The sequence below is a fragment of the Rattus rattus genome, chromosome 8, assembly GCF_011064425.1.
Source record: "Rattus rattus isolate New Zealand chromosome 8, Rrattus_CSIRO_v1, whole genome shotgun sequence".
Lineage (NCBI taxonomy): Eukaryota > Metazoa > Chordata > Mammalia > Rodentia > Muridae > Rattus > Rattus rattus.
Genome location: NC_046161.1, coordinates 37,625,260 through 37,652,987, shown reverse-complemented (window position 1 = coordinate 37,652,987; position 27,728 = coordinate 37,625,260). Strand labels below are relative to the sequence as shown.

General features: G+C 41.3%; 1 protein-coding gene across 1 annotated transcript in view; it reads left to right on the top strand.

Annotated features, from left to right (window-relative positions):
* The window catches only part of Arhgef12 (Rho guanine nucleotide exchange factor 12), a 122,969-nt gene that overhangs the window by 28,514 nt on the left and 66,727 nt on the right, over nt 1–27,728 (top strand). The window contains 2 exon segments of the mRNA XM_032910092.1: nt 25,582–25,605; nt 27,000–27,085. Coding sequence (XP_032765983.1) covers nt 25,582–25,605; nt 27,000–27,085 — 110 coding nt within the window.

Here is a 27,728-nt window from a genome sequence, read left to right as displayed (position 1 = left end):
CAGACTGATGATCCTACAGTCTTGCTTCAGCCTTCAGAGTGCCGGGATCATAGGTGTGTGCCTCAGAAGTACTTCTCAAGAAGTACCGCAGTACTTGAAAGTCACCACTACATAAGATTCAAGTCAGGAAAGGATAGTGAGTCTGTCACAGGCATCGTTATAGAGGTGCAGCGTGGTCTTTTTCAGTGACCCAAGTGCAAAGCCCCAGGTTTCCTTCTTTGCTTCGCTTACCTGGTCTGACCTAGCAGTGACCACCATTCCATTGCTTTACCTGATGAATTTACCTTGTATGAATTGAGTGCAGCCAGAAATTTCATTTGGCAGCATACACTCCCCTCCTTCCTCCTGTGAGTGACTGACTGCACTGTTACCTTCGATCCACCGCACGGTATACATACTTTGTACTTTTTAACGTCTACTGTCCAATGTCAGTTGTTGGATGCATAACACTTCGATTCCACGCACCAGTCCTTTTCAGAGGAAGAAATGGAAGAGATTGGTATTTCACTTGTAACTTTTCAGTAAAAGTTAAAAGAGGGATTAATGGTCCAAAGAACTAAGAAGAGAATTCAAATAAGTGTGCTCAGCACACCCTGTGCTTCTGCCCTCCCCATGGCTAGCCACTGTGTGTCTTGAGTTGGAAGAGGGTTGTCTGCTCCTCCTGGAAACTGTGAACGTTGATTAACAGCTAGTTTCACTTTGAAACTCACACAGCAAACACGGAAGAGTGGATTGTTGCCTTAACCCATGGGAGTCTTGAGATTGACGTCAGAACACACTGCAGCTGTCTAAGCAGTAGGGAGAGCATTTCTAACACCCCATTAGATCACTGCTGGCCCTTTCCTCCTCCTTTCTTCTCAGACATCGTGTAGAACAGCTTTCCTGTCCTTTGCTAAGCCACAGTGGCTTTCTTTACTTGAGCTTGCACAGCTCTTCATCCCTCCCCTTCAACTTCCCTTTTTCCTTTCCTTCCCTGCATTAAGTCATTGTGATGAGAACCTTTTTTTCTAAAAAGTTTTTTTTTTTGAAAGAGATTTACAGATTGAGACACTAAAGAGGATAGGGATAGCCCATACATGTACTTATGTTCCTCAACTTTTAACATATTACATTAGTATGGTGCATGTATCATACTACTGAGTCAATATTGACATTACTAACTAAGTTCATAGTTTATTTAGCTTTTCTAGGATCTTTTCTATTTTTAGTGGTGGTTGTTGGGTTAAGCCAATGTTCTGTTTCTACCCAGAATGCTGTCTTAATTAGGGTTTTATTACTGTGAAGAGACACCCTGGCCAAGGCAGATTTTATAAGGGAAAACATTTAGGGGGCTAACTTACAGTTTCAGAGGTTCAGTCCATTAGCATGGACTGGGTCAGGGAGAATTGTCCTGACAGGCAGGCATGGTGCTGGAGGAAGAGCTGAGAGTTCTACATCTTGATCTGAAGGCAGCAGAAGGAGACTGCCACACTAGGTATAGCTTGAGCATATATTAGACCTCAGACCCACCCCTACGGTAACACATTTCCTCCAACAAGGCCATCCCCGCCAATAGTGCCTCTCCCTATGGACCAAGCGTTCATACATGTGAGTCCATGGGGACTGTCCTTATTCAAACCACTAAGGATTCAATTTGAAACTTACTGTGTCTTTCTTTTTGGGTTCGCCTTAGCTGTGAGAGACTTTGTTTTTTGATAGTCTTAACATTTCTCAGGAATCCTGGCTAGGTATATTTAAGGATGCCTCCAAACTGGAATTTGTGTAGGTTTCCCTCATTATTAGGTTGGATTTGCCTGTATGACTGAGGCTGTAGTGTGGCTCAGGGGTAGGAGTGTTACATAGCCTATAAGACAGGGTAAGAGTTCAAGGTGCATAGTAAGTTCTAGGCCAGCTTGGGCTACCTAATTATTACATCTGCCTTAACTATCCACCCCATACCCCATGTGCATATACACACAGGCGTGTGTGTAAGCAACCACATACACACACCTGTGTACACACAGACATACAGAAACCATTCTGGATTTGCTAGTTTCTAGAAAAAGGAGAGAAACCATTTAGGGGAAGTAGGTTTGACTCACAGTCTTAGAGGTTTCAGGCCTCTATTGGCTTGCTCTGTTTCTATGGGCCTGTGGTGAGAACAATGCCATAGTGTGAGAGGGTATGGCAGAGCAAACTACTCAACTCCAGCGAGCTGGGGAGAGGTAGGTAGGTAGATACTGATAGACTGAAAAGTATGAAGAGAGAGACAGGAGGAGGCTAGAGAGACAGCCTTCAGTGGTGAGCCTGAGTTTCCCCAGTCGGAATTGCTAACCTGTAATCCCTATGATATAACTTTTCCAACTAGAGTTCAGTATTTCTGTCATTTCAAGTCATGATGTTAATTTTCAGAAGTTTGGTTAGACTCCTTAATTCTTAAACTCATTTTGGTACTGGGGATTGAACCTAGGACCTTGTGATGCTAGGCTTATACTCTGCCTCCTAGCTGTGTGCTCTGTAATTTCATTTAGTTTTGAGACAGTATCTTGATAAATTGCCCAGGTTGGTTTTAAACTCATTCTGCAGTCTGTAAAGTCCTTGAGTGTATGATCCTCCTGCTTTATCGCTGAGCAAAAGGGATCTTAGGCCTGCATACTGAGGTCCAGCTAGGGACACGGCTTTTGCTGTCGATGGGTTAGACACATGCATAGATCATGTATCCGCCATTATAATATCACACAGAATAGATTCTGCACCTTAAATGCGCCCTTTGGATTGCAGATTCTCTTCATAGTCGCCTGTGCTCTCTAGCAGTCCTTCCACATTTTCCAGCGTGTGATCTGAGTGCAGTGGCACAGTGCTTAAATTTGTATACACTGCGGGGTTGGGGATTTAGCTCAGTGGTAGAGCGCTTGCCTAGGAAGTGCAAGGCCCTGGGTTGGTCCCCAGCTCCAAAAAAAAAACCAAAAAAAAAAAAAAAAAATTGTATACGGCTTCTGGGACCTAATAGAATGCTATGGAAGAACACATTTAAGATTCATTCATGATTCATGAATTAATCGTTCATTCTTTTAAAACTGTTGAATGATCTTTCTTTGTGTGGATGAATCATAGTTTGTTTTTCTGTTCTCCTACTAGTACTTATGAATAAATTTGCTCTAAGTGTTCATGGGCAGTTATTTGTTTATTTTCAAAGTTTATTATCATGTGCAAGCATTCGTGCAGATACGTAGGTGCCATGTACACATGTAAGCCAGAGGACAGTCTCTGATTGGGGAGTTCCCTCCCTCCACTGTCTGAGTTTTGGGGATTCGACTCAGGTTGCCAGGTTTGGTGGCCATCACCTTTACTCACTGAACCATACATTTTCAGACCACTTAGTAAGCATCTAAGTTGTAAAATTCAGATGTTCATATTGGGTACCTCTCACTGTGTAAGCCTGACTGGCTGGAACTCCATACGTAGGGCATAGACATCTTCTTACCTCCACCTTGTGAGTACCCCGCCCTAGTCTTTATGTCTTTATGAATACTCGACACACTCATTTTCCCTGTCCTCTCTCTGTTTGCCCTTTCTACAGTGGAGCATATTTGTTCATTCCTTCTTTGTGTGTGTGTGTGTGTGTGTGTGTGTGTGTGCATGTATGCATATGTGAGGGTGTGCATCTGTAGTATACAGAGGTCACTGACAAGACAGCATGTGGGAGGCGATTGTTTCCTCCTACCACGTGCACCCAGAGGGTCATTCTCAGGAACGTTTATCCACTGAGCCATCTCACTGGACTGAGCTCCTTCTTATATGTTTACTGCATATTTGGATTTTGAAGAGAAAATTATGTCCTTCCTTTGGACTCTGAATTATGTACTTCTGTCTGGACACTGGGTTTTAATAAAGTCAGTCTGAGAAGCTGTTGGGGGAAACCGAAGTTATGACTAGGAAGCTGAAGTATATTCTGTGAGGAAGCTGCGACTGTTGACATGCTTGGTTTGCTATAGGAAGGGGAGCAAAGTCTAAGTTGACACATGCTGTGGAATTGCTTCAGCAGTGTAGACCTATGAAGACAGACAGAAGGAGCTCCATGACTTTTAGGGTAGATGAGCTTCGTGGGAAAGTGCTAACCCTGGAGGGGAGTCCCAAGGCCAGGAGGAGGAAGTCTAATGCCACTAGCAGTCAGCATTGGTCCTTGGTTTGACTGGTTTCTTGTAGATTGAGGAGAGTTTCTTTAATAACTCTTCACTTGTTAAGTGCTTAGAAATTCTAACCTTAATACATCTGTGCTTTAATATTTAAGGGTATTAAAAGTCATTAGTCTTGTTTTGAAAAGCTACAAAATATAAGTATATGTAAATAAGAACTATATAGCATACATTTATAAACTACATTTGTCTAGGTGTGGGTTTCTTGTAACCTGATTTTTAGATCATTAACTGTTGTTTTGAAGTTCTTTATAAATTGAAAGAGCCTTGAGCTATAATTTATGTAGGTGAAGTGTTTCTTGGGTTGGTCTAAGAGACATAACACCTTATGTTTTATGATAGGCAGAATAGCTTTCCTTCAGTCTGTGTGTTGGGCCCATGTTCTCTGCACGCAGACTTGGTGGCTGCGTTGGTGCCTCAGAAGAGGCGAGTAAGGCGAGTGTGCTCTGTTAGGGAAGTGTTTGACACAGGCCACTGTTTTAATAAAGTCAGAGTGCTTCTAGCAATGACAATGGATGAGTGTGTCTCTTACCCCTTCATTCCACAGCAAGTGGCAAGGGTGAATTAACAGCCTGCCAGACATTGTACGCCTGGGGCATAGTAGGAGACCTGGGAAGATTTACAGTAATCAAACACAAACAGACAGAATAGCATGAAGAAATTTCAGTCCTCCCAGCCCAGCTTACAAACTTAATTAGGCTTATTGGGGCAGAAAATATTTTTCTTCCCTCCCCACTTTTTATCTGTTTCTCTTCACTCCCACCTCCTTCATGCTCAGACTCTCTGATTCTCTTCGTGGGGATCATATTGCTAACAAAGGGACTCCTTTTCTTGTTGCTTGCTTTTTAATTCTAACTTGGTTCCTTTGGCTTATTAGGAAACAGAACAGAAATGACAACAAAATAAGATGTCGGAAAGACTCCATTTGTGCACTGTTTTAAAAAATTCCCCATTTAAAAATCTGCACTGAGGAATTTTTTTTTTGTGGTTCTATACTTAGATCTGTACACATCTTTGTGAATTTATGGGAGCTCTTGGCTTGCTGTCTTAACAACTGTCAGCTGAGCTAACTTGCTCTGTCTGTCTTCTCTGTGCATTGTATGGTACGGTGCAGGGGATGCGCACGGATGCTGTTCCCTGCCTTTCCGTTAGCTGTGCAGTGTTGAGCTTCAGTTGATGATGGCAAATGATTCGGGCTAGGAGAAGAGGTGGGGTTTCTTCCTGTCTTCCCTCTGGTGGTCAGTAAAATCCCTGACAAATGCCTCTCCAAGGCTGTGGAATGTATGGATAAAGGAAAAGCCTAGGATTGCTAGGGGAGTGGCGATAGGTGAGGCTCCACTCTCGTGTGCTCCATGGAAACAGGAAACAAGCCTTTTGAGCTTCTGCTTGCCCGCTGATTTGCCGGTTATCCAGGTAATCTATGGCAGTCTTTGTTTTCTCTGTAGTGTAAAGAATAAGGCAAATGGTAGAAAAATAGCTTCACCGAAGGGGATATACCTATACCAAGAATGAAGTGGGCAAGGGAAAGGATGTTTGTACATCGTTATTATTTCCTACAATAGCATTTTGTTTTTCCCTTCTTGCTTTAAAAAGCATATCTTGACCTAAAGAGAGGAAATTCCTAGTTTTGAAAACCCATGCCCCAATGGATTAGCCTGAGAACAAAGGTTTTACCACCCAGCATGCAGGGCTGTCTTTATGCAGCATCACCCTTCTGTTACCTTTGTAGAGCTGAGCTGGGTAATGGCTTTTGAATCTGGGCTAGGGTTGATGAATTAATATTCTGTGAATTGCGATTTAATCATCTTGAATTTTTCGATGGTTGTGTCCCTTTGATACCCAAGGGGCTATGAATGGGGCATGGGGGCAGGGATTCATGTTCCAGTGGGGGAAGGGACTGTTTTTACAGAGTATTCTGTGTGACTGTTTCTCAGTGTATTTTTTTTCTCACAAATTAAAACATAACGTTTATTTGGAAAAGGTGATACCCATAGCTTCAGGAGCTCTTGAATCAGCTTGAGTTATTTTGTCCTTTGTTCAGATAGTGGTATTTTTGCTTGTGTCAGCTAAAATGTTGATTCTGATGGTAAAGCTGTTGCTGAGCTGTTGTGGGGCATTGACGTGGCGGCGTTGTTCTCCGTCCCCTCCAGTGATGTCTGAGGGCTGGGGCAGGGACCTCAGTGTGAGAAATACAAGTGCTGGAAATGGTTTTCTTTTTTAGGGTCTGACTAGTATTTGAACCCAGGACCTCTTGCATGCAAGATGAGCATTTAACCATTGAGAGATTTCCCCAGCATAGGTCTTTTTTTTCTTCTGAAGGTGTTGGTCATGTTAGAAGTTATTTTCTTGTAGACAGAAAGACCTAGGGCTATAATGTATAACACTGAAATGTTTAATACTGCAGATTTCTTTATAGACAGATTAGACTCACACCGGAGCATATGGTAAAGCTTTCCATTCATTTGCTTATCTTTTTCACAGTGACATGAGTTCCCTTATGATTTGTTACATTTGGGAGACTGACTCCTCAGAAGTGTTGGGAATTAACATTCTCCTTGGGCATTTACATTATACCTCCAACTTTAAATGTATACAGGTTTATAATTAAATAGAAGAATAAAGAAACATGCATATGATGCACCCTTTTTGGTGCATGAATATAATAAGCAGTATTTGTATACTGACATGTAGGTGTTTTATTATCCTCATCTCTTACCATGCTTTATGTATAGCAGTAGTTTATATCTCACCTCTTTTTATAGATGAGAAATTTTTTAGACAAATAAGTTAGTAACTAAAAAATAATGACGTAAAGGCCAGTCAGACTCCAAAACATCTTCTCACTGTTTGCATCATAGCAGATTAAAATATTTTCTTGAAATTATTGATATCACAAAAAAGGAGTGACTAAGAGATAGGGATTGTAGTCTGTCAAAAACTGAGCAGTTGAGCCACTGCTTAGCGGTGTAGGGTAAGGACTGGACTTGGCTTACGTCTCCGCTCTGACATTTCATACTCCTGTATAGCTTGTGAAGTCAGCCTGTTGAGGGTTTCCATTACTGTTACATTTAGCTTCCTTACTGATTCTTCATAGCCATGACTTTATGGTGTGAAGGGACATCTAGAATGTGTATAACTTTCTAACTTGCCATGCAGAATTTTCATTTATCCATTAAGAGCATTATTATGTCTTGGTTGCCTTTTCCCCTTCTTCCTGGGAGATTGTAAGGGCCTGGATGTTGCCCGGCTGGCTACACATTGTGTGCTGTCTTCAATTAACTTTCTGAGCGGGTGAATGAAGGAAGAAGGAACTACAGTGTCTAGGGAGAACAAATGACTGACTCAGCCCCAGATGACAAAAGGTTTTCTTGGGGCTGACATTCATCTCACTATACAGTGATCCTTCAAGGAATTTATATGTCTAAAAATCTTAAAAGAAGAAAGTTACAGGACAAGTTTAGTCAAGTAGTCTTAAATTGTTGGAATTTCCCATGCAAAAATATGAATAGTCTAAAATTTATAACAGGGAGAAAAATGTTCAGACCACTGAGTCCTTTACATTTTATAAATTATAACAATGTTTATGGGCAAGGGGTTCTGTAATTACTTAATTTTTTGTGTACATGTAGTCCACATATCTGTGTGTTTGTATGTAGGAGTACACATGTTTGCACATGTGTTTAGTGTGGAGGCTAAAGATAGACGTAGGTATCTCCCACTGTTGAGCTCTCCACTATTCGATCTGTGTGTTTGTTTGGTATGCACGTTTGCGGGTGCATGTGCAGGTCAGGGCTCCATGTTAGAGGTCTGGCTGAGTCCCTTTTCACCGCATGTATTGAGGCGAGGGCACCCAGAGCTCACGTACTCAGCCAGTCTAAGCTCTTGATGAGCAAGATTACAGGTGGGACACCACACCCTCCCAACACTACATGGATGCTGAAGAGCTCATCTTGTCCTTGCACTTTCATGGCTACCTCTGCACTTCTGAGTTGTTCCCCAGCCCTACTTTCCTCCTGTCTTGAGACAGGGCCTTTTTGTGACCCCTGGACTAAGTTTTGATTGGCTGCTCAGCAGGCTTAGCCTGACTCTTCCTGTGCTCCAACTCAAGGAGCAGAGCACAGCATTACTTAGCCTGACTTTTAAAATCAAATTCGTTTTAATAATTAATCAGTTCAATGATTTTGTGTGGGTGCTGGGGATCTGAGCTTAGCCTTCTTCCTTGCCTGGGCATGCACTTCACTGACTGAGCCGTTCATTTTTCCAGCCAAGAAGTGTTTATTTTTTATTTTGTAAGAATTTATTTATTTTAACTTTATGGGTATTGGTGTTTTACATGCCTGCATACATTCGGGTGTGCGTGTGCATGTGTGTATGTGTGTACCATGTGCATGCAGTTCTCAAGGTCAAAAGAGAGCACTGGAACTGGAGTTACAGATGGTTGTGAGCCACCATGTGGGTCCTGGGAACCGAACCTGGATACTCTCCAAGATCAACAAGTGTTCTTAATTGCTGAGCAATCTCTCCGGCCTCCTTGTAGCCTTTATCTTTAAGAAAGTATCTCATGTTGTGCATCTGGCCTTCAACCTGGGGAGTCCTTTTGTCCCTTAACATCCTAAATGTCGGAATTTTATTTGTATCATTGCACCTGGCTTTATGGGTAAACATTTAGTTTTACTTTTAGAGTCTAAAAGCTTTGTCGAAATATAATTAATGTATAATAAGCTTTAAATGTTTGTATGCAGAGAGGTATGTGTGTATGTGTGTGTGAGCGTGTATGCACATGTTTGCATGTGTATGCATATGGCTCAGGATGCAGAGATGAACTTGGTGTGCCTTTCCTTGGAAGGCTTCCACTAGTGTTTTAAGATAGGGCCTCTTACTAGGCAGGACCTGGGGCTTGCCAATTAGGCCAGGCTGGCTAGCTAGCAGGCCCTACAGATCCACCTGTCCTTTTCTTCCCAGTACTGGGATTCCAAGCACAGTCTGACATGCCTGGCTTTTTATATGGATTTGGAGACCAAACTTAGGTTCCCATTTTCACATGGCAAGCACTTACTTGACTGAACTCTCTCTCCAGCCCTAAGCTGTGTATATTTAAGTTGTACATCTTGATAGGCTTTGATACCTGTATGTAACTGGAAAACTATCATTGCAGTCAAGAAAATAAATACAGCTAGTGGGTAAGCTCTGGCTGGTAATCCTAGCGCTCAGGAGGCTGAGGAAAGAAGATCATGAGTTAAAGACCAGTCTGGGCCAGCCTGGGGTATGTAGTGAAACCCTATCTCAAAAAGCCTGAATATAAATAATAGCTTTCTTATGCTTTTTCTTGCAGTCCCTCTCTCCATGCCTTTCACTCGTCTGTTTTATGCCACACTGGGTTAGTTTGCATGCGTTTCACATAAATGGTCTCATACGATATGGTTTGTGATGTTTTGTTTGGCTAGTTTATTCTGTTTGTAATTATTTCTAATTATTATTAACTGTCTCTGTGGTGCCTCAGTAGTCCATTCTTTTCCTTGCTGAGTCATGGCTGGATATATACTACAGCTTACTCATTCAACTGTTGACGGACATAGTATTTGCCAGTCTTAGACTATTAGGTTTACTTTCAACATTCTTGCTTGTCCTTGTATGGATGTAGGTTCTCATTTCTTCAGGATGGACTACATGGCTGGTGTGGCTAGTGCATATTTGAGCCCATTGAGAAATGTTTTTGAATTAACTGCTGTGCCACACTCTGACCAGCAGGGTTAGTTGCTTCTGATCCTTGGAGTGAGCAGCCCTTCCTCTCAGCCACTGTAGTGGGCCTGCGGTGGCATGCTATAGGATTTTGTATTCACCGGTGTCTACCAATATTGGATATCCTTTAATGTGCCATCCACATACTTTTTGTGAATTGTCTCTTCAAATCTTGAAGAGTCTTATCATTGGGTTGTTCATTATAGATTCTAATGAAAGCCACAACCAGATATGATTTGGAATATTTTCTCCCACCCTGTTCTACATGCCTTCATTATTAAGGTAACTCACATTTGCAGGAGCACAAATTTACCTAGAAGTTGTGTGTGTGGGTGTGTGTGGTGTGTGTGTGTGTGTGGGTGTGTGGTGTGTGGTGTGTGTGTGTGTGTGTGGTGTGTGTGTGTGTGTGTGGTGTGTGTGTGTGTGTGTGTGTGTGTGTGTGTGTGTGTGTGTGGTGTGTGTGTGTGTGGTGTGTGTGTGTGTGTGTGTGTGTGTGTGTGTGTGTGTGTGTGTGTGTGTGTGTGTGGTGTGTGTGTGTGTGTGTGTGTGTGGTGTGGGTGTGTGTGTGTGTGTGTGGTGTGTGTGTGTGTGTGTGTGTGTGGTGTGTGTGTGTGTGTGTGTGTGTGTGTGGTGTGTGGGGGTGTGTGTAGGCCAGAGTCTAGAGTTGGTGTTGGGCGATTTCTTTTCCTTCTTGTCTTCTTGAGACAGGACCTTTCCGTGAACCTTTGGGCTGTGTTTTGACTAGGTTAGCTGGTAGGCTACGGAATTCTGAGATTGCCTGTCTCCACCCCTCAGTTCTAGAGGTACAGGGGCATGCTGCTACACTTGTCTTTTACATGTGCGTTCGGGATCTGAACGCAGGCCCTCATGCCTGCACATCCTCCAAAGCCTTAGCCCCCAGTTTTAGTATTTCTTGTGCTATGCAGTAGTTGTTGTATAGGTCTGGATATATTGTAAGAACATGAGTAAATAGAATTTGGGGGATCAGAGAAGAGGCAGAGGTTTTCTGAGGTAGCAGACATTAAGATCTCAGAAGTTATGTTGGTGACGAGACAGCTTCTCATTGAACAGTATGTAAGATATCACTTTCTAGGGAAGGTCCCTAGGAGTGCTACTGAAGGCCACTAGGGTATCAATTTAACTGAGGTTAGAGGTAAGCAATGCCTCATTTACCCTCATATGTCATGTTTGGTGTTTGGATGTCCTCCACCCCCCTGTGTAATGGAAAATGATTGAAGGAATTTTAATGGAAGGGGCCATTTGTGGTTTGAAAGTCTAAAGCTGCTCAACAGAAAGGATGTTGTGTGCGAGACTGGAAAACCTGTCACTGCAGGCACCAGCCAGGCCTGGCAGAGTGGCTCACTCTAAGCCAGCAATGGAGAAGGTCAGAAGAAGATGAATTGGAGGTATTCGCTAGTGACAAAGCATTTGAATGCAGTGAGAGATACAAACACCACAGAAACAGAGACATCATGTTCATACGTGTACTTCTGACTCTGTAAGAGATGCTCAGAAATGGCTACCTGATAGTAGGTGGATACAGTTGAGGGCAGAGGGAGAGGTGGATGACATTTATGGCTTCCAAATTTCTAATTTAAAAACAAAAGAAGTGTGTGTGTGTATGTGTGTGTGTGTGTGTGTGTGTGTGTGTGTGTGTGTGTGTGCTTGCTACATGTATGGATGCCTTCATTGTCTGTGGAAGCCAGAAAATCCACTCATCCCTGGGATTACAGAAAATTGTAAGCTGTAATATAGATGCTAGGAATTGAATCTGGGTTCTTTGCAAGAGCAGCCAGTGCTCTTAACCACTGAACTATCTCTTTAGCCCAGATTCTAGATTCTTACTAGACCATCTGTATGGATGGACGTTCATTTATTAAGGCAGAAAAGCAATTTTGTGGGGGTCAAAGTAAATATTTTTAGGTCTGTTGAACTTGATGCCAATGGTAAATCTAAGTGAGTGTCTAGAACAGGATTGTTTGGAACTGAAGACAGGCAGGTTGACCGTGACTGGGGTCTGTTCTTACACAAACATTTATTGAGTGTCTGTCCTGTCTAGCACTTTGCAAGGGTGTAGCACTGACTAGGACCCTGTTGCCTTAGAACTTGCTTCCAGTGTGTGGATGAGATAGGAAGAAATATTCTCCTTTAAAACACACACACACACACACACACACACACACACACACACACATACTTATTGATTGATTGATTGATCGATCAATTGATTGATTGGATATACTATGTGTGTGGATGAAGGGTGGGGCAAGCATGCTACAGAGTGCAAATGGAGGTCCCAGGACAGCTGTGGGAGTCAGCTCTTCCTTCTGCCGTGGGTGTTTTGAGACTGAACTCAAGTTTCATGCTTGGGGCCAGGCTCTTTCACCCGAGGCATCTCTCCGCATCCTCCTTAAGAAGAGAAATCCATGTGTTAGTGCCTGCTATGTGCAGAAATGTGATATTTTAGTTTCCTACTGTAAGGATTTTATCTTTAGTTCTCCCTTCCCCACCTAGGAAGGCTTGCTGTGAGTGCTTATTTTTTTTTAAAGATTTCTTATGTCACCTGGGAATAGTGACACACACTATTTCAGCATTCAAGGCTGAGGCAGGAGAATCACAAGCTACAGGGTTTCTCTGCAGCCTCTGCTGACCAAGCTGGCCTCAGCCTTCAGAGACCATCTGCCTCCCAAAAGCAGGGATAAGCAGGGATTGAAGGCTTGGGTCACTACTGCCAGTCAAAACACTCTTAAATCATTGTAAGTTAGCAACTGGCCACACTCACATCATGCTTATGGTTTGTGTCTGTTTCTTGGGCACACTATTTTGTGTTTTTTGGAATTTTTCTCTAGTGTGTTAATTTTTTAAAAATATGCATTTTTTAATTTAGTCTTGAAAGAGAGGTTGTAACATGTACCATATGTGTGAAGGTCAGAGGACAATTAGTTCACCCACTGTTTGAATCCTGGGTATTAAACTTGAGTTGTCAGTTTTGGTTGGAAGTACCCTTCCCTGCTGAGCTATCTTGCTAGCTGTTTAGTGCATTTTCGACTTTAAAAAAATCCTGTTAAGGGGAGGGAAAGATGGCTTAGTGGTGAAGAAAGATGGCTTACCAGGTCCTCTTGCAGAGAACTTCCTAGCATCCCTGTGGTGGTTTATAACTATCCATAACTCCAATTTCAGGGGATCTCATGCTTTCTTCTGACCTCCACACATGTGGAACACATGTGTATATGTGGGCAAACATACACACATAAATAAATTTAAAATGTTTAAAACGATTCCTGTTAAGCAGTGGTTAAAAATAAGAGTCTAGGTGGAGAGTGGGCTCAGGGGTTATGAGCACTTGATGCTCTTTTGTAGATGATCCAGGTTCAATTCCCAGAACCCACATTATGGTTGCTCTGTAACTCCAGTTCTGGTGATCTGATGCCCCTTTTTGACCTGTGGGCACCAGGCACACGTGGTACACAGATACAACACAGGCAGAACACCTATAAAAAGTAAAATAAAAACATTTAAAAACAGAGTCTAGAGCTAGCTATAAATCCTGAGTTTACACGTCAGTTTCTGTCTGACTGTAGACAAGCCCCTTAATCTTTCTGTGCAGTACTTTTTTAGCCACAAAACATGTATAATAATGGTGTTTGCTGAAAATTCAATGAGGTAATGGGTGTAATGCCGCTACAGCGGCTGTTAGCATGTGCTGAGCAGTGTTGGCTGCTATTCTTAGCATTTTCATTTTTCTGTCATTGTTCAAATAACAGCACACTTGAGGTCATTGTTTCTGTGTTGTGATCAGTGACAGTTGCTTTGTCTTTTCACATCTTCTCCATTTTTACCTCCAGCAATGTCCTAAATCTGGGTCTGTGAGTTCTGAATCTCTGCAGTAGAGTCTTTTCTGTGTTCTTTCTCTTAAGCGCCTGGTATTACCTACCAAGTCCAGGGAGAGTAGGATCTGCATTTCAGGTCTGTGATCCTCATGCGTAGCAATCCGATTCTGTTTTGTTTTGTTTTTTCTTTCTTTCTTTTTTTTTTTTTCCCGGAGCTGAGAACCGAACCCAGGGCCTTGCACTTACTAGGCAAGCGCTCTACCACTGAGCTAAATCTCCAACCCCCTCGATTCTGGCTTAGAGTGTACCACGTTTCTTTGGGGTAGATGCCAAACAGACATGGCGAGTACACTTCCTAGCTAGTGACCGGAGGTTATAGTCATGTCCGCTCTTGAAGTGAGTCTGCTTTTTCGTGCTGAGGAGCACTACTGCTGTAGACTTGCTTCTCGCTTGCCTCCATCTTTATCTGGAATGGAACGCACGTTTATAAAGAGGTAGCTGCTGCTCAGGTGGTAACGTGACCCCTTACGTGAACAGCTGGCAGATCGCCCACAGGACACATAGATATAAACTGAATTCTCCACTGAATGTTTAGGATTGGAAGAAGCAGACTCTGTTTATAACCATATTATGTTGGTCTATCTTTTCTTTGAAACTATGTAGAATTACACGAATACTTTATAAGCACCCACACACACAGAGGAGGAGGAGAGAGAGAAATTCAGTATATGATATTTTTCTTGAATGAATTAAGAAACATCTGTTCTGATGGTTGCTCTGTTAGAATTCTGGTTTCAGCACTGCTGGAAAAGTGAATCTTGTAATCGTTAAGTTTGGCCAATCACAATCCTTCAACCGTCCGGGGTGGAGTTGTAGCCCTCCCGCCCCAGGACTGAATAGCTTTATCTAGTAGGGTCTTTTGGCTTTGGCAGAGGAGCAGTACAAAGGACACATTGACCATAGCTACTGGGGAAACCCTTTTTCCTTCTCTGGCTTGTAAATGCTGTTCTGTCTCTGTGAAAAGCCCTGACATCAGCTCTTGGAAAAATCCAAATACTTGTGTTGGAAGAGGGCAGAAGCCCTTGCCTGGGCAGTGACTAATGGCTGCTCTGCAGTTCTGAGTTACAGATGTCTCTCAGCCATGCTATACCTGAAAATCTCCATTTAGAAAGAGGTAGATTTTTAAGTTTAGCAGCTCCCACATCGATAGTTTCTTTTTCGTGAATAAAATAGTAGTGTTAGTGTAGAGGCGGCTGAACCTACTAAGGCAGAAGGATCACATGCATTTGTGACTATCCTGGGATACACAGTGTTTTAGGTCAGCCTGGGCTGCAGGGAGAGACCTTATCTCAAAGAACCCAAAGCGGTAATGGAGAATTCTTGTTTGAGGGGCTACACATTAACATTGTACACTTTGTTTGTTTTCTTTCTACCTGTTACACGCTTCTTAAGTATTTGCTCTTTGGGATGAAATACACTGTTACTATAAGCACAATTAAACTTGCCTTTCTTAGTGCTTAGTTTGTGGAATGTGAAGGTTTATTCATTTTTTAAAAAATATTTTAAAGACCAGAGAAACAGATGCCTTTTATTTTATTTAATTAAAATAGCATTTATTTTAGTAGTTGAAAATTCCGTGCATGTATATATTTTCTGCATATCCACCCCACTTACATGTTTAATTTTTTAAACAGTGATTTTTTTATTTTATGTGCATTGGTGATTTGCTTGCATGTATGTCTATGTGAGAGTGTTGATTTACTTGGAACTGGATTACAGACAGTGGTGAGGTGCAGTGAGTCCTAGAAATTGAACCAAGGTCCTCTGGAAGAGCAGCCCGTGCTCTTAACCACTGAGCCATTTGTCTAGCCCCTCCTGTTTAATTTTTGGCAGAGTCTTGCTATCCTCAGCCTCTTGATTGCTGGGATTTTAGGTGTTTGTCACCATGCCTTACTAGAGTGTTCTTTTAAACATAAATCAGATTATGATTAAAATGTTCTAGCTGTCTTAGGTCATGAATAGATGTCTTGTATTATTGGTTCCTGCCGATTGTTGACGACATTTCAGTACTACTCCCTGGGCCATTCTCTACACTCAGGCCCCAGTGGACATGATAGTTTTCAAATACACAAAGTTGCTTATTCTTGCAGACATTTGTCTTAGTTATTTTCGTTACCCACAGCTACTTCTGTGGCCCTAGATCACCTCATGGCTTCCACTCTTACCTTACAGTGTCTTAAGTCATGCACCATTAGGTCTTTGAATAAGCAGAATGACTCCATTCAGTCATGGTCACATACTAGTGGGTAAGGAAGAGATGTGTCAGGAAGAGATGTGCCACACAGTCCTCTCAAGAGGAAGGAAGTTTCTTTCATGTGCACCTCCTGTGGACTTTATTTTGTTCTCTTCTCATTACTTCTGTCTGTGCAGTCAGCTTACTCACCAGAGAATGGCACTGCCATTAGGCCAAAGGTTGTTGCTACAGCTGGATCTGCTGCCCTTTGTCACTGGCCTTTGAGGACACTAGTAACCATTAGATAAACTTAGAGTTCTTTCAAAGGAAGACTAAGATTTCCAGGGTCAAGAAAAACTTACGTCCTCTGTTCTCAAAGAAAATGTATTGAATGAATAAATTTACATAGAAAAGATATGTCAAGTTGTTAAGTGTTTTCTCATAATTATGCTGGTTAATTAGGCTGTAAAATCAAATGCATGGAATAATCTTTCAGATAATTTAAAATATGGGAAGGGATGAGTTAACAGGATATAAAATTATTTTAAGTTAGTTAATTGGTTTAAATAATGTAATCCAGTAGAAGGAAGAGACAGTTGGAAACAACTGAGAAACCCAATGGGATGATGATTAGGCTTAAATCTGTCTATATCAGCAATCTCCAAAAAAAACAAAACAAAACAAAGCCAGTTAAAGGAACGTGGTAGTGTATACCTGTAATTTGAACATTGTAGAGGCTAAAGTAGGTGGGTCATGAATTTCAGATCGACATGGGCTACTGTGAATAAGATCCCATCCTAAAAAAAGTTGGCTTAAGCCTAGCTCAGTGGTACAGCGCTTGCTCAACGTGTGAGACCCAGAGTCCCTTCTCTCAAGCCATAAAACACTTGAGGAAGAAGTCAAAGATTGCATGAACGAGCAAAGCCCAACTGTGTGCTGCCTTTAAGAAACACATCTTGGGCTGGAGAGATGGCTCAGAGGTTAAGAGCACTGACTGCTCTTCCTGAGGTCCTGAGTTCAAATCCCAGCAACCACATGGTGGCTCACAACCATCTGTAATGGGATCTTATGCCCTCTTCTGGTGTGTCTGAAGACAGCTACAGTGTACTTATGTACAATAAATAAATCTTAAGAAAAAAGAAACACATCTTAAAGTAGACATGGTTTGAAGTAAAAGGCACAACATGCTAACAGTAATAAAAATAAAGCTGAAATAACATAACACCATTGTAAAGTAGATTTGTGAGTGTAGAATGTTACTAATGGTAAAGTAGCCCCTCTTCTGTGTGTTGAGGGTTATTCCAGCAACACAAGTGCACTGTGCATATGAAAGCTAATGATCAGCCCTGTGTGTCCTTCCTAAGGTGTCATCCACTTTGTCTTTTGAGACAGGGTCTTCTGTTGGCCTGATGCTAGCTAGCCAAGTAGTCTGTCTAGGCTTACTCATTGTTGAGTTCCAGGAAACTGCCTTTCTCCGCCTGCCCACTGTTGGGATTACAAATGTGTGCGGCCCTGACTTTCTCACCAGGTCCTCATGCTTTAGTGGTAGGCATTTTAGTGGCATTACCTCCCTGCCACCCTGCTCCTAGTCTTTTTATAAAATACGTTGTAGCCACAGCTGGCCTGGAACTCATTGTGCAGCCAAAGAAAGCCTTGAATTCCTGATCCTCCTGCTCTTGCCTTCTGAGTGCTAAGATTAACGATGTAATTTACTATGTTGAGTTTAAGAAAACTGTTTCATAATGATAAAAGAATCAGTTTAAAAAGAAGCCCAGCAAAGTATTACATGAAGTCTCAGTTCATTGGAAGGCTGAGTAATTTAGATAAACCGTCTCAAAATTTAAAAATTAAGCCAGACATACCTTTAATCTCAGCACTTGGAGGCAGAGGCAGGCAGATCTCTGAATTTAGGCCAGCCTGGTCTACAGGAAAAAAAAAACAAAAATACAAACAAAAAACCCCAAAAATCAAATAAATAAAATTAAAAAAATTAAAACACAAAGAAAAAGGCATATAGCAATAGTAGAATGCCTGTTTAGCTGGTAAAGGTTTGTAAAATGTTCAAGATCTTATTAAAAACAAAAGCAAAACTTCCCCACATTTCTGGCCTTTTATGCCTCAGTAAAAGAACTTCAAAATTCACGAAAACTAAACAGTATAAATTTAAGGACAAATTCACAATCATTGTCATGACAATGATTTCAGTACTCTTTCATAACAGGTAAAAATAAAACCCAGTAAGGGTGTAGAATACTTAACTCTATTTGCCAATTTGATCTACGGGTAATTTTTGGTAGTACTTCAGCTCAGAGTGTAATCCATCTGTTTAGTCTTGTATGGGCGGGCATATGGAGCATTTGTGAAGATAGACCGTATTTCAGTGGAGAAGCACAGTAAAGTAAGTGGATGCAGGCTATATCGAGTATGCTGTCTGGTCATAAATAAGGTGTAAATGAATAAAAGATCTCAAATCTCCAAATATTTGGAGATTAAGCAGCACAATTCTAAAATAACAGGTCAAAGAAGACTTGAAGAGGGAAATGTGTGATCACAGCACATCAGAATTTGGAGGTTAACATTGAAGCGTCAGGAGAACTTTACGGACATAAAAGATGTATTAGAAAAGAAATGTCTGAAATCAATAGCATCAACATCCATATTAAAATCTAGAAAAAACAAAGAAGAGCAAACCAAGTCCAAAGCATAGAGGAAAAACAATAAAGATTGGAGCAGGGGTCCATGAAGGAGAAAACAGTAAAATAACAGTGTTAACCCAGCAGTCAGCTCTTTTGAGAAGATTACTAAAATGTTAAACCTTTAGCTACTTAGCTAGACTCGCTGCTAGGTGGACCAGGACTAGAGAAATCAAGCGTTACCAGTAACAGGAATGAAAGATGACATCACTACAGCTATGAAAAGGACAGGAGGGACATCAGGAATAGCTTGATGCCAGCTTGAATGAAATGTGGTTTGGGATTTTCTAAATCGTAATTATGTAATGTGAAAGCACGTAACAATCATATTACATAAAAAGAAAGAAAACATCTATATTTCATTTATATATTTTTTAAAGATTTATTTATCTATTTTATGTATGTGAGTACACTGCCATGTCTTCAGACATAGCAGAAGAGGGCATCAGATCTCATTACAGATGGTTGTGAGCCACCATGTGGTTGCTGGGAATTGAACTCAGGACCTCTTCCAGAGCAGTCAGTGCTCTTTACCACTGAGCCATCTCTCCAGCCCCCTCATCTATATTTTTAATTCCCTGCTTTACAAAGCTGTGGTAGGAAAATGTTCTTGTATTTCTAGTGTGCTAAGGAGCCTAGAGTACCATGTTGTGCCAGGAATGAAGTACTCAAAGTACAGAAGGGAGGGGCGTGTCCCAGTAACGTAAGTGCCAGCCTGAAAGAGCTCAGTGACTTAAGCTAGAGCAACTTGAACACGGAAATAAACATTGCAGTATTGGATTTTATCTCAGAGTATAAAGTAAACATACAGAGTGCACATTTGATAGATGGGAGAACACTGAAACACAGCTCTTCCAGAAAATTCCAGAGCATGTGGATTCCTTTTTGTTTGGGAAATGGAGCTTAATACCTTCAACTCCTAATAGGGGTTAGATTAAAATTACAAGGCTTTAAGTTTTTCAGACCTTATTATTGTGGGGGAGAGGGAGGGGGATATGAATATAAGGATGAGTTGTAGGGTCCTGTGTGGAGGTCAGAGGACAAGTTTGTAAAATTGGCTCTTCTTCCACCGTAATGTGGGTTCTTGGAATCAGACTCAAACTGTTGGCTTTTGCTGCAAGTTCTTTACCTTCTGAGTCACCTTACTGACCCAGGTTTGAGTTTTTAATGATTTTTTATTTTATTTTACTTTAAGTCTTGGCTATCCTGGAATTTGCTCTGTAGAGCAGGCTGGCCTCGAAACACACAGAGATCTTCATGCCTCTGTCTCCCAAGAGCAGGGATTAAAGACATATACCACTACTACCAGGGTAGGATCTGTTTTAAAAGCAGTAGCTTTGCAGGGGAAGCCTGTAAGATATCACTTTAACATACCGACCAACACTAGTATAACATTCACAGACATAACCTGTTGGTACCCTGTACCCCTTAGGAGGTAAGGAAGTGCACCTTCCTCTGTTAGGTGATGAAATAGACGTTTCCCTTACCCGTCTTCCACAGTACCCAGTACATAGATGGATGACTGATTTTCAGTGGCAGTCCAAAGGCAGTTCAGCAGAGGGCATTGTCTGCAGTGTGCTACAAGAGTGGGCTGCCCACATGTAAACAGGTAAACATAATGTCTCCTGCAAAACTGTATAAAACACACTATATCTAAAAGTAAAAATTAGGAAATGATCAGAAAAAAAAATACAAAGAAAGCTTTTGTGACTTTGGGTTAAGTAAAGATTTCTTCTTGGAAGTTAACAAAATGTATGTAAAGACCCAGCTTCTAAGTTGGGGCATGCTCAGAGAGACAGGGCTTAGGAGATCGGAGTGTCTATGAGGCACACATTCAACCTACAACAAAAATAACAACTTCAAATGTAATGACTTCTTAAACGTTGTAGCATTTTGCCTTTAGTTCAGTCAGACCAAGACTTTTCACCTAATTCTTTTCACTGAATTCCTAAGAAACATTATCATTTACTCTCCTGAGATAGTGAGAGTGTTAGTACACCGCACTTTCGTCTGACAGTGTTCCGTGTTTGTTACTTACCAGTTTGTGTCCCGTCTAACTTGTGACTGCTGTGGAGTGCTTTCTTGGTTTGTTTGTTTTGCCTTAAACAAGCAGGTAGTCTCTCGCATCATATACAGTACTTGGGCAGCAAAGTAATGCTATCTAGTTATTTGTCTTATAAGAGCTATTGTTAGGAAGTTCCTGCTGCTGTCCCCTTCCACAAAGGTTAAACACAGATGGCTGCATGGCATTAATGCAGCCAGAGGAGTCTGTCCTTCCTCTTCTGTTTGTTTAGTACTCGCACTGCCTTTATCTCTAGACTCCCATGTGCGTTCCTTCCTGTTAATGAGTTCATCTGGAGTTAAGTATTTGTTATAGTGTTGTCCCTGGGCTGAAAACCTATATGTAGCCTAAAGATTAACAAAAGAAATGGAGTAAGTTAGCTAAGCAGCCATATTACAGAGTAGATATTTTGCAGTTATAAAGAATTATGTGGGGTTCAGTCCCCAGTAATGAAAGGAACAGTAGTTAGAGCTCTCTTTTTCAGATTTTTATTTGGAAGCTCCATCTGAAATAAAAACCAAGCCATTCTGATGTAAGGGGAGCTTAGAGCCTTCTCTCTATTCTTCATTCTCAGTAGACCTCTTATGAGCCGAGCCCTAAGGGTCTTATAGCATAGGCTAAAGCCAGTGCTGTAATGAAATGTTTAAAGGTGTAAAATATGTTAATGTCTTATTTGTTTGTTTAGAGAGAGAGAGAGAGAGAGAGAGAGAGAGAGAGAGAGAGAGAGAGAGAGTGTGTGTGTGTGTCTGCCAATGATTCCTGGGCTGGGCTTAAATTCCTGGGTTCAAATGATCCAAGTCAGGCTCCCAATTAGCTGGGATTACAGTGGCATGTGTCACCACGCCCAGCTTGATGGAAGTTACCAGGTGATATGTTTAGTTGCTTGAATTTTCATAAAAGAACTTTTGTACTATGTGTAAAGTCCATATATAAGAAAAAGAAATCGTTCCATGGTGTTACAGAGTAGAAAAGCTCATAAAGTTTCATAGGAAACTTTACATCTTGGGTAGGAGACAGTTTCATTCCTCAGTGACTTGGGAGTAAGAGTCTCTTGATTATTATTTGATATTAGTATATAATATAGTAATTTGTTTAGTTCTGTTAGCTTATGTAGTCTTAATGTATAAGCGTATTAGAATAAGCTCCTTTTTTTTTTTTAGCTGAGAAAGAGAAAATAGAAGTAGTGGTCTGTGCATTTCAAATAAGTCTTGTTTTGGTGTTTTGTCTTTGTTGTTTTGCGACAGACTCACTCTGCAGTCTTTGTGGTCAGAGAACTCACTTGTAGGCTAGGCTGGTCTTAGGTGGCTGTGAACCCGCTGCCTCAGGCCCAGTGCATTGAGATGAGAAGCATGAGACATGTCTACTGGACTAGGTTTTGTCAGCAGCAGTTCACAGTTCTGGGATGCGTAGGAGGAGTGCTGGGATTGTAAAAGCGTTTCCCCTGCATGCTATGAACTTAGTGCTGTGTAGAGCCATTATTCCTGATGACAGTATATTTTAATATATTTTAAAGTCTCCTTCCCCTACGATTTCTCTGTTGAGAGTGAAACAGGATCATACACATCTGGGGAGGTAGCTCGTGTGAGCTGAGGGACTGGAACCGCAGTTACCAGAATAAGATAAAACCACGCAGGCGTGAAGTCCCCTGTAGCCCGATTTCCAGAGGCAGAGACAAAGGACCCCACCTGAGCCAGTCAGCTAGACTCACTGGAGCTGGGCAGAGACACTGTCTTAGTACATGAAGTGGAGAGTGACTGAGATACCCAAAGTGTGCTTGTGCTCCCCTCCTGTGTGTGTCCGTCCATCCGTCTGTCTGTCTCTTTCTCTATGTATGTGGAGAAATTAAATAAATAACTTTGTAGGAACAAGTATGAAACAGTATTATGATGCTAATTTCTTATGTTTCTCATAATGTAAGAAATCTCTCCCCTTCCCCATAAAATTGGAGGGTCTCCCCACATGATAGTTTGAAAGTCTGAGATTTACATTTCACACAAAAATGGTTTCGTAGTTAAATTCTGACTGAGAACTTATTAACATTTGACATTAGACTCAAAGACAAATCTCTTACTACAAAACCAACACTCTTTTAAAAGTATTTTAATGAAAAATAGTTTTCTTAGTAGAAAATGATAAAGTGCTTTCTATGGACTTGGGAAGTATATTTGTAAAAGATGTAATTGAGCTGAAGAAATGGCTCATTGAAAGTGTTCTGAGTTCAGATCCTAGCAATTAAGTAAAAATACAGGTATGGCCAGCATGCCTGTGTCCCTGGCCTATATTGGGTTAGGGCAGAGACAGGAAAGTCACTGAGGGGCCTGGTAGCTGCCAGTGTGGCTTGGATTCCACGAAAGGTCCTGTCTCAGAGGAGTAAGGCTCACAGTCGTGGAGCAGGACACCCGATGTCCTCACCCCGAGCTCTGCACACAGGCGTCCACATACAGTTCTGTGCACACCTGCCCTCACTTTTAATCATAATGATAATAGCTTTTATATTCACATAGCCTCTTAAATTTCATGTATTTATAAAAATATGCTTAACCACCTAAGGTGTAACTAAATTAAAGGTTACTTAGGCAAACCTCTTATTTATGATATATTTCCTTTGTAATTAAAAAAATCTAAGTATGAAACGTGGGATCTGTACAGTCTTTATTCCATTAGGGTTCTACTTACAGAGTTCTGTCTACAAAAAGGGTTTTATTTCTCTATAGGATATAGGTAGAATCGTACTGCTTTAAATCCTGGAAACTGCAAACTTCTTTAGAGCACATTGGAGCTGAGTTTGTAATTTCCTGGCTCCCTGGATTCCTTTCCTGGGAGTTTTGGTCAAGTCTTTGTCTTTCCAGCTGAGCTTTGTATAGGGATGGTGGCAGTTAACTGGCCGGGTATTCAAGTGGTAAGTGCAGCACCAGATGAATGGGGTCTTTCAGTGCTCTGTGATTCGAAAGGGAGTCTCCATGAACTAACTGCTTTTCTGTCTCCTAAGACTTCAGAATTAAAGGTTCCTTCCTTCCCTGTGATTCTTTTGGTACTTAGAACAGTTAAGGTAAACCCAGTGTCTTAGGGTTTCTGTTGCTAGGAAAGGGTTTATTTGAGCTTAGAGGTCCACACCATAGTAGTCCATCACTGGCAATAGTCAGGGCAGGAACTCAAACAGGGCATGAAGGCAGCTGTGCAGAGGCCGTGCTGGAGTGCTGCATACTGGCTTGCCCTGATGGTTTGCTCAGCCTGGCTTCTTAAAGAGCACAGGACCATCTGCCTTGTTTGCTTTAAATAGAACTTGGTAATTAGAGAAAAACTGCTGTGATTTTAGAAGTTGTGAGGATTTTGGAGCCAGAGAGATGGCTCGGTGTTTAAGAGTGCTGGCTGCTCTTCCAGAGGACCTGGGCTCAATTCCCAGCACCCACATGGCAGCTCACCGTTGTCTGTAACTCCAGTTCCAGTGGATCTGACACTCTCACACAGACATACATGCAGGCAAAACACCAATGCACATAAAGCTTAAAATGAATCATTTAAAAAAATGTGGAAGAACGTGTGAGTTTCTTCTGTGCTTTGTGACTGTAGGTAAGCGATGGTGATATCACTCTGCATTGTCCTTGCCCTTCTGCTCCTCCCTTCATTTCTGCCCCCTTCCATCATTCCCATTTTCTTGTAAGAGTAAACAACCCAGAAATCTTAACAGTCATGCCGCTGGAAAGTTCTAGAATTCTTTGCAGATCCGACAGTCAGAGCATTGCTTGGTGTGACTGTGGTTGATAGGCGAAAACATTTTGGTTTCTTTTGTTCTTCTGGGGCTCTGTAGCTCAAAGAACTAAAGGGTTTCTTTCGGTTGATGGACTGAAGGCCTTATCCTTAGCAGGCAGTCCAGTCCGTTCAGAGTCTGTCTCTGCCAGTCTGTCAGGCGACATAGGACCATCACTCCTGGGCTGTCTTTTGGCATCTCCTGTTCTCTAGAACAGACCCCTTCCTACTTGCCACTGTCTCTCATGGAATCATACTGTCCCTTATTATGCAGGCTTGTAGATGCTTTGGCCTTTTCTGTGTTTCAGTTTGATATAAATAAGAGTTAAAGTGAATTTGTAATTCCACTTGTCTATTAGGGTTTATTTGGCAGTCAAACTGCCTCTATGGTAAACGGATTTCAGTTATTTATGTAGCATCTAATTCTCACCAAGAAGCCTCTCTGGCTAGGGGTGGTCATGTAGACCTTTTTTATCCTTTTTTATCCCAGCATCATGGAGGCCAAAGCAGAAGAATCATGGCTTTAAGGATAACCTGGTTCTGTAAGGAGACCCTTGTCTCAGCTCCATCTACTCACAAATAAACACCAAACAGAAAAATCAAATCCTTCCTCCCACTCCCTTTTCTTAAGTTGGTCTTAACTCTGTAGCCCAGGCTGTCCCAGGACTTGTTTCATGGTCCACACTAGCCTTGTACTTGGACGCTTCCTGGCTCTGCCTCCCAAGCTGAAGGAGGGCTTCTGTCACCATGACCAGCTACGATACTTAAAAAGGGACAACCGGGGGACAACACCAGGGAACCCCAGAAGGACAAAGCAAAGCAAAATGTACACTTTGTTTTCTACTTGAGGAACATATTTTTAGTAGCTGGCATTTACTCTGAAGGTATTTTTTTTCCAGAGTTTCTGTTATGAAAGCTAAAAATAAATGAGAGTGAGCTTTGAAGAACAGAGCAGGACCTCTGACCCCATTGTTGTCTTGCTTTGGGAAAGTCAGCCGTAGACTGTGGTGCCTTCTGGCTTAGCACAGTCAGTAGCTATAGTAACAGAATCTTTACAAGTTAAATTAATACAAATATCTGTTTTTGTTTCCCTTTGTTTCAGGTTTCCCCTCAAAAAACCTATAAGGTAAGTTGTTCAGTTGCTTTTATACGGAAGTTGGAGTTAAACTTTAATTAGAAGCATTCCTTTGAAATTATGGGGATTTTTGTGGTTTTTGAGAGTGTGGATTTAAGTAGTACAAACTTTCATAATGCTTCACAGATTTCAAATACAACAGGTGTTGCATATTTTTTCTGGAAGACAGTCTTGTTTTGATAATATTTTCAGTGTTTTTAATGTAAGCATTTAAAAAGTTTATTCAAATTGACACTTTAAGGTCACTCCCTATGAAGAAATTTAATTTTAAAATCTGTGACTGTTTTGAATTGTGAGTTGCTTGGGGAGGTGCAAATGGGTTGTTAGTTTGGGTATGTGTTGTCACATGACTGCCTGTTGTCTCCTTTAAATGAACTTTGTGTGGATTTAGCCTTAGTTATTTTAAGACAGTAAAGAAAAAAATATAGAAAGTATTTAGGTTTTTTTTGTACCTGTGTCTGTCACACACATTCTGAGAGTCCCTAGCACTCGTGTCTTAGCATCTGTTGTTCTCTCTCCTTAATTATTATAAATATTATTTAGAATGCTAAGATACCATTCCTAATAATTCTAACCTTCAGTTAGCTACAAGCGTGTGCATCACAGCTTATTCTTGCTTTTTAATTGCCCAACCATCATCTTGCGATTGGTTAAATCTTAGTGAAAACAATAATTCTGGTATCATTTTGGGCCCAGAGGTGTCTGGCTAAGGCTTCAACCCTATGAAGGCGAGTCTTGCCTACCTAGGTTTGTTTTTATAGCTTGTTTTTATATATGTTATATTTTTGTAATGATTTCAGTTTGACTACAGTGTATATAATGTTAGGGAGTATGTTGAATTCTTTGGGGGCACTGTTGTCTTATTGTTAGATAGAACTATAAAAATCAGTAAACTATGTATGGGCAGTTGTTTTTAAGAATAAAATTAACTTTAATATTGAATACTACTTTTACTGCTTGATGCCCTTTTATAACCAAGAACATAGATTGCATCGTATATATGGCATAAGTTGAATTTTAGAACTCTGAAAAAAATAGAGGGTTATGTTATGGAAGACAGACGTATTTCCTTTTTTGTTTTTGTTTGTCTGCTTGGTTCCTGGAGAGACGGCGCAGTAGTTAGGAGCGTTTGCTGCTCTTGCAGAGGGCCAGAGTTTGTTCTCCATAGCACACATGTGGACAGCTCACTGTCTCCTGTAACACTGATTGCAAGGGGCTTTCTACTGTCCGACCTTCATGGGTACCTGCACACACAGATGTGTACACACACACACACACACTCTCTCTCTCTCAAATCAATGTAAACAGGTTCATTGGTGTAATTTTTATATGAGGTTTTATTGTTATGATTTTTTAATAGTAAATATTTGATTGTTTTAACTTAGGCATGGAAGTATTTTGAACCGAGAGTCACCAACAGATAAGAAACAGAAAGTCGAACGCAGTACATCACATGATTTTGACCCCACAGGTAAAATTCTCTTGTTCTTCTGAGGATGTCTGACTCATAGGACTGATGTGACTTGAGACACCCCCAGGTTATCCCTTCCCCTCTCATACCTTGCGGTTGTACAGTATTGCCAGAGTCAGCAGGAAGGGGTGCATACTTAACACAGCCCTGAGCCATTTCTGTAGGACTGGTGAGAATCAGAGAAATAGAGATGCCCTGATTGGAGATTGAGGGTACACTAGGTCTTAGGATCAGGATGAATCATGGTACAAGTACTAGTGTGTCATTAAATGAAGGATATTGACCACTGGGAACTTCCGTATTCACTTAAATCTCAGCTGTGATTGGGAATTGATTAGCTGCAGTGCAACTCAAAAAATTTATGATTACTGCATTTTGAATAAAAAGTGAATATAAATCCACTATCTCGCCTTCCCTACCCACCTCCTTAAAAAAAAAAAAAAAAAAGAGGGTACAAGATAGAGTTTTCCTCTGTAGCTCAGGCTGACCTTAAGTTTATGATCCTCCTGTTTCAGCTCCTCAAGTGCTGGGATTCTAGGCATGTGCCACAGTGGTTAGCAGAGATCCTTCCCTTTCTTCAGTCAAGTACTCTGAACTCGCTGGTCTCAGCCTCCATTATGCTGATTTTCTTGAGAATTTGCAT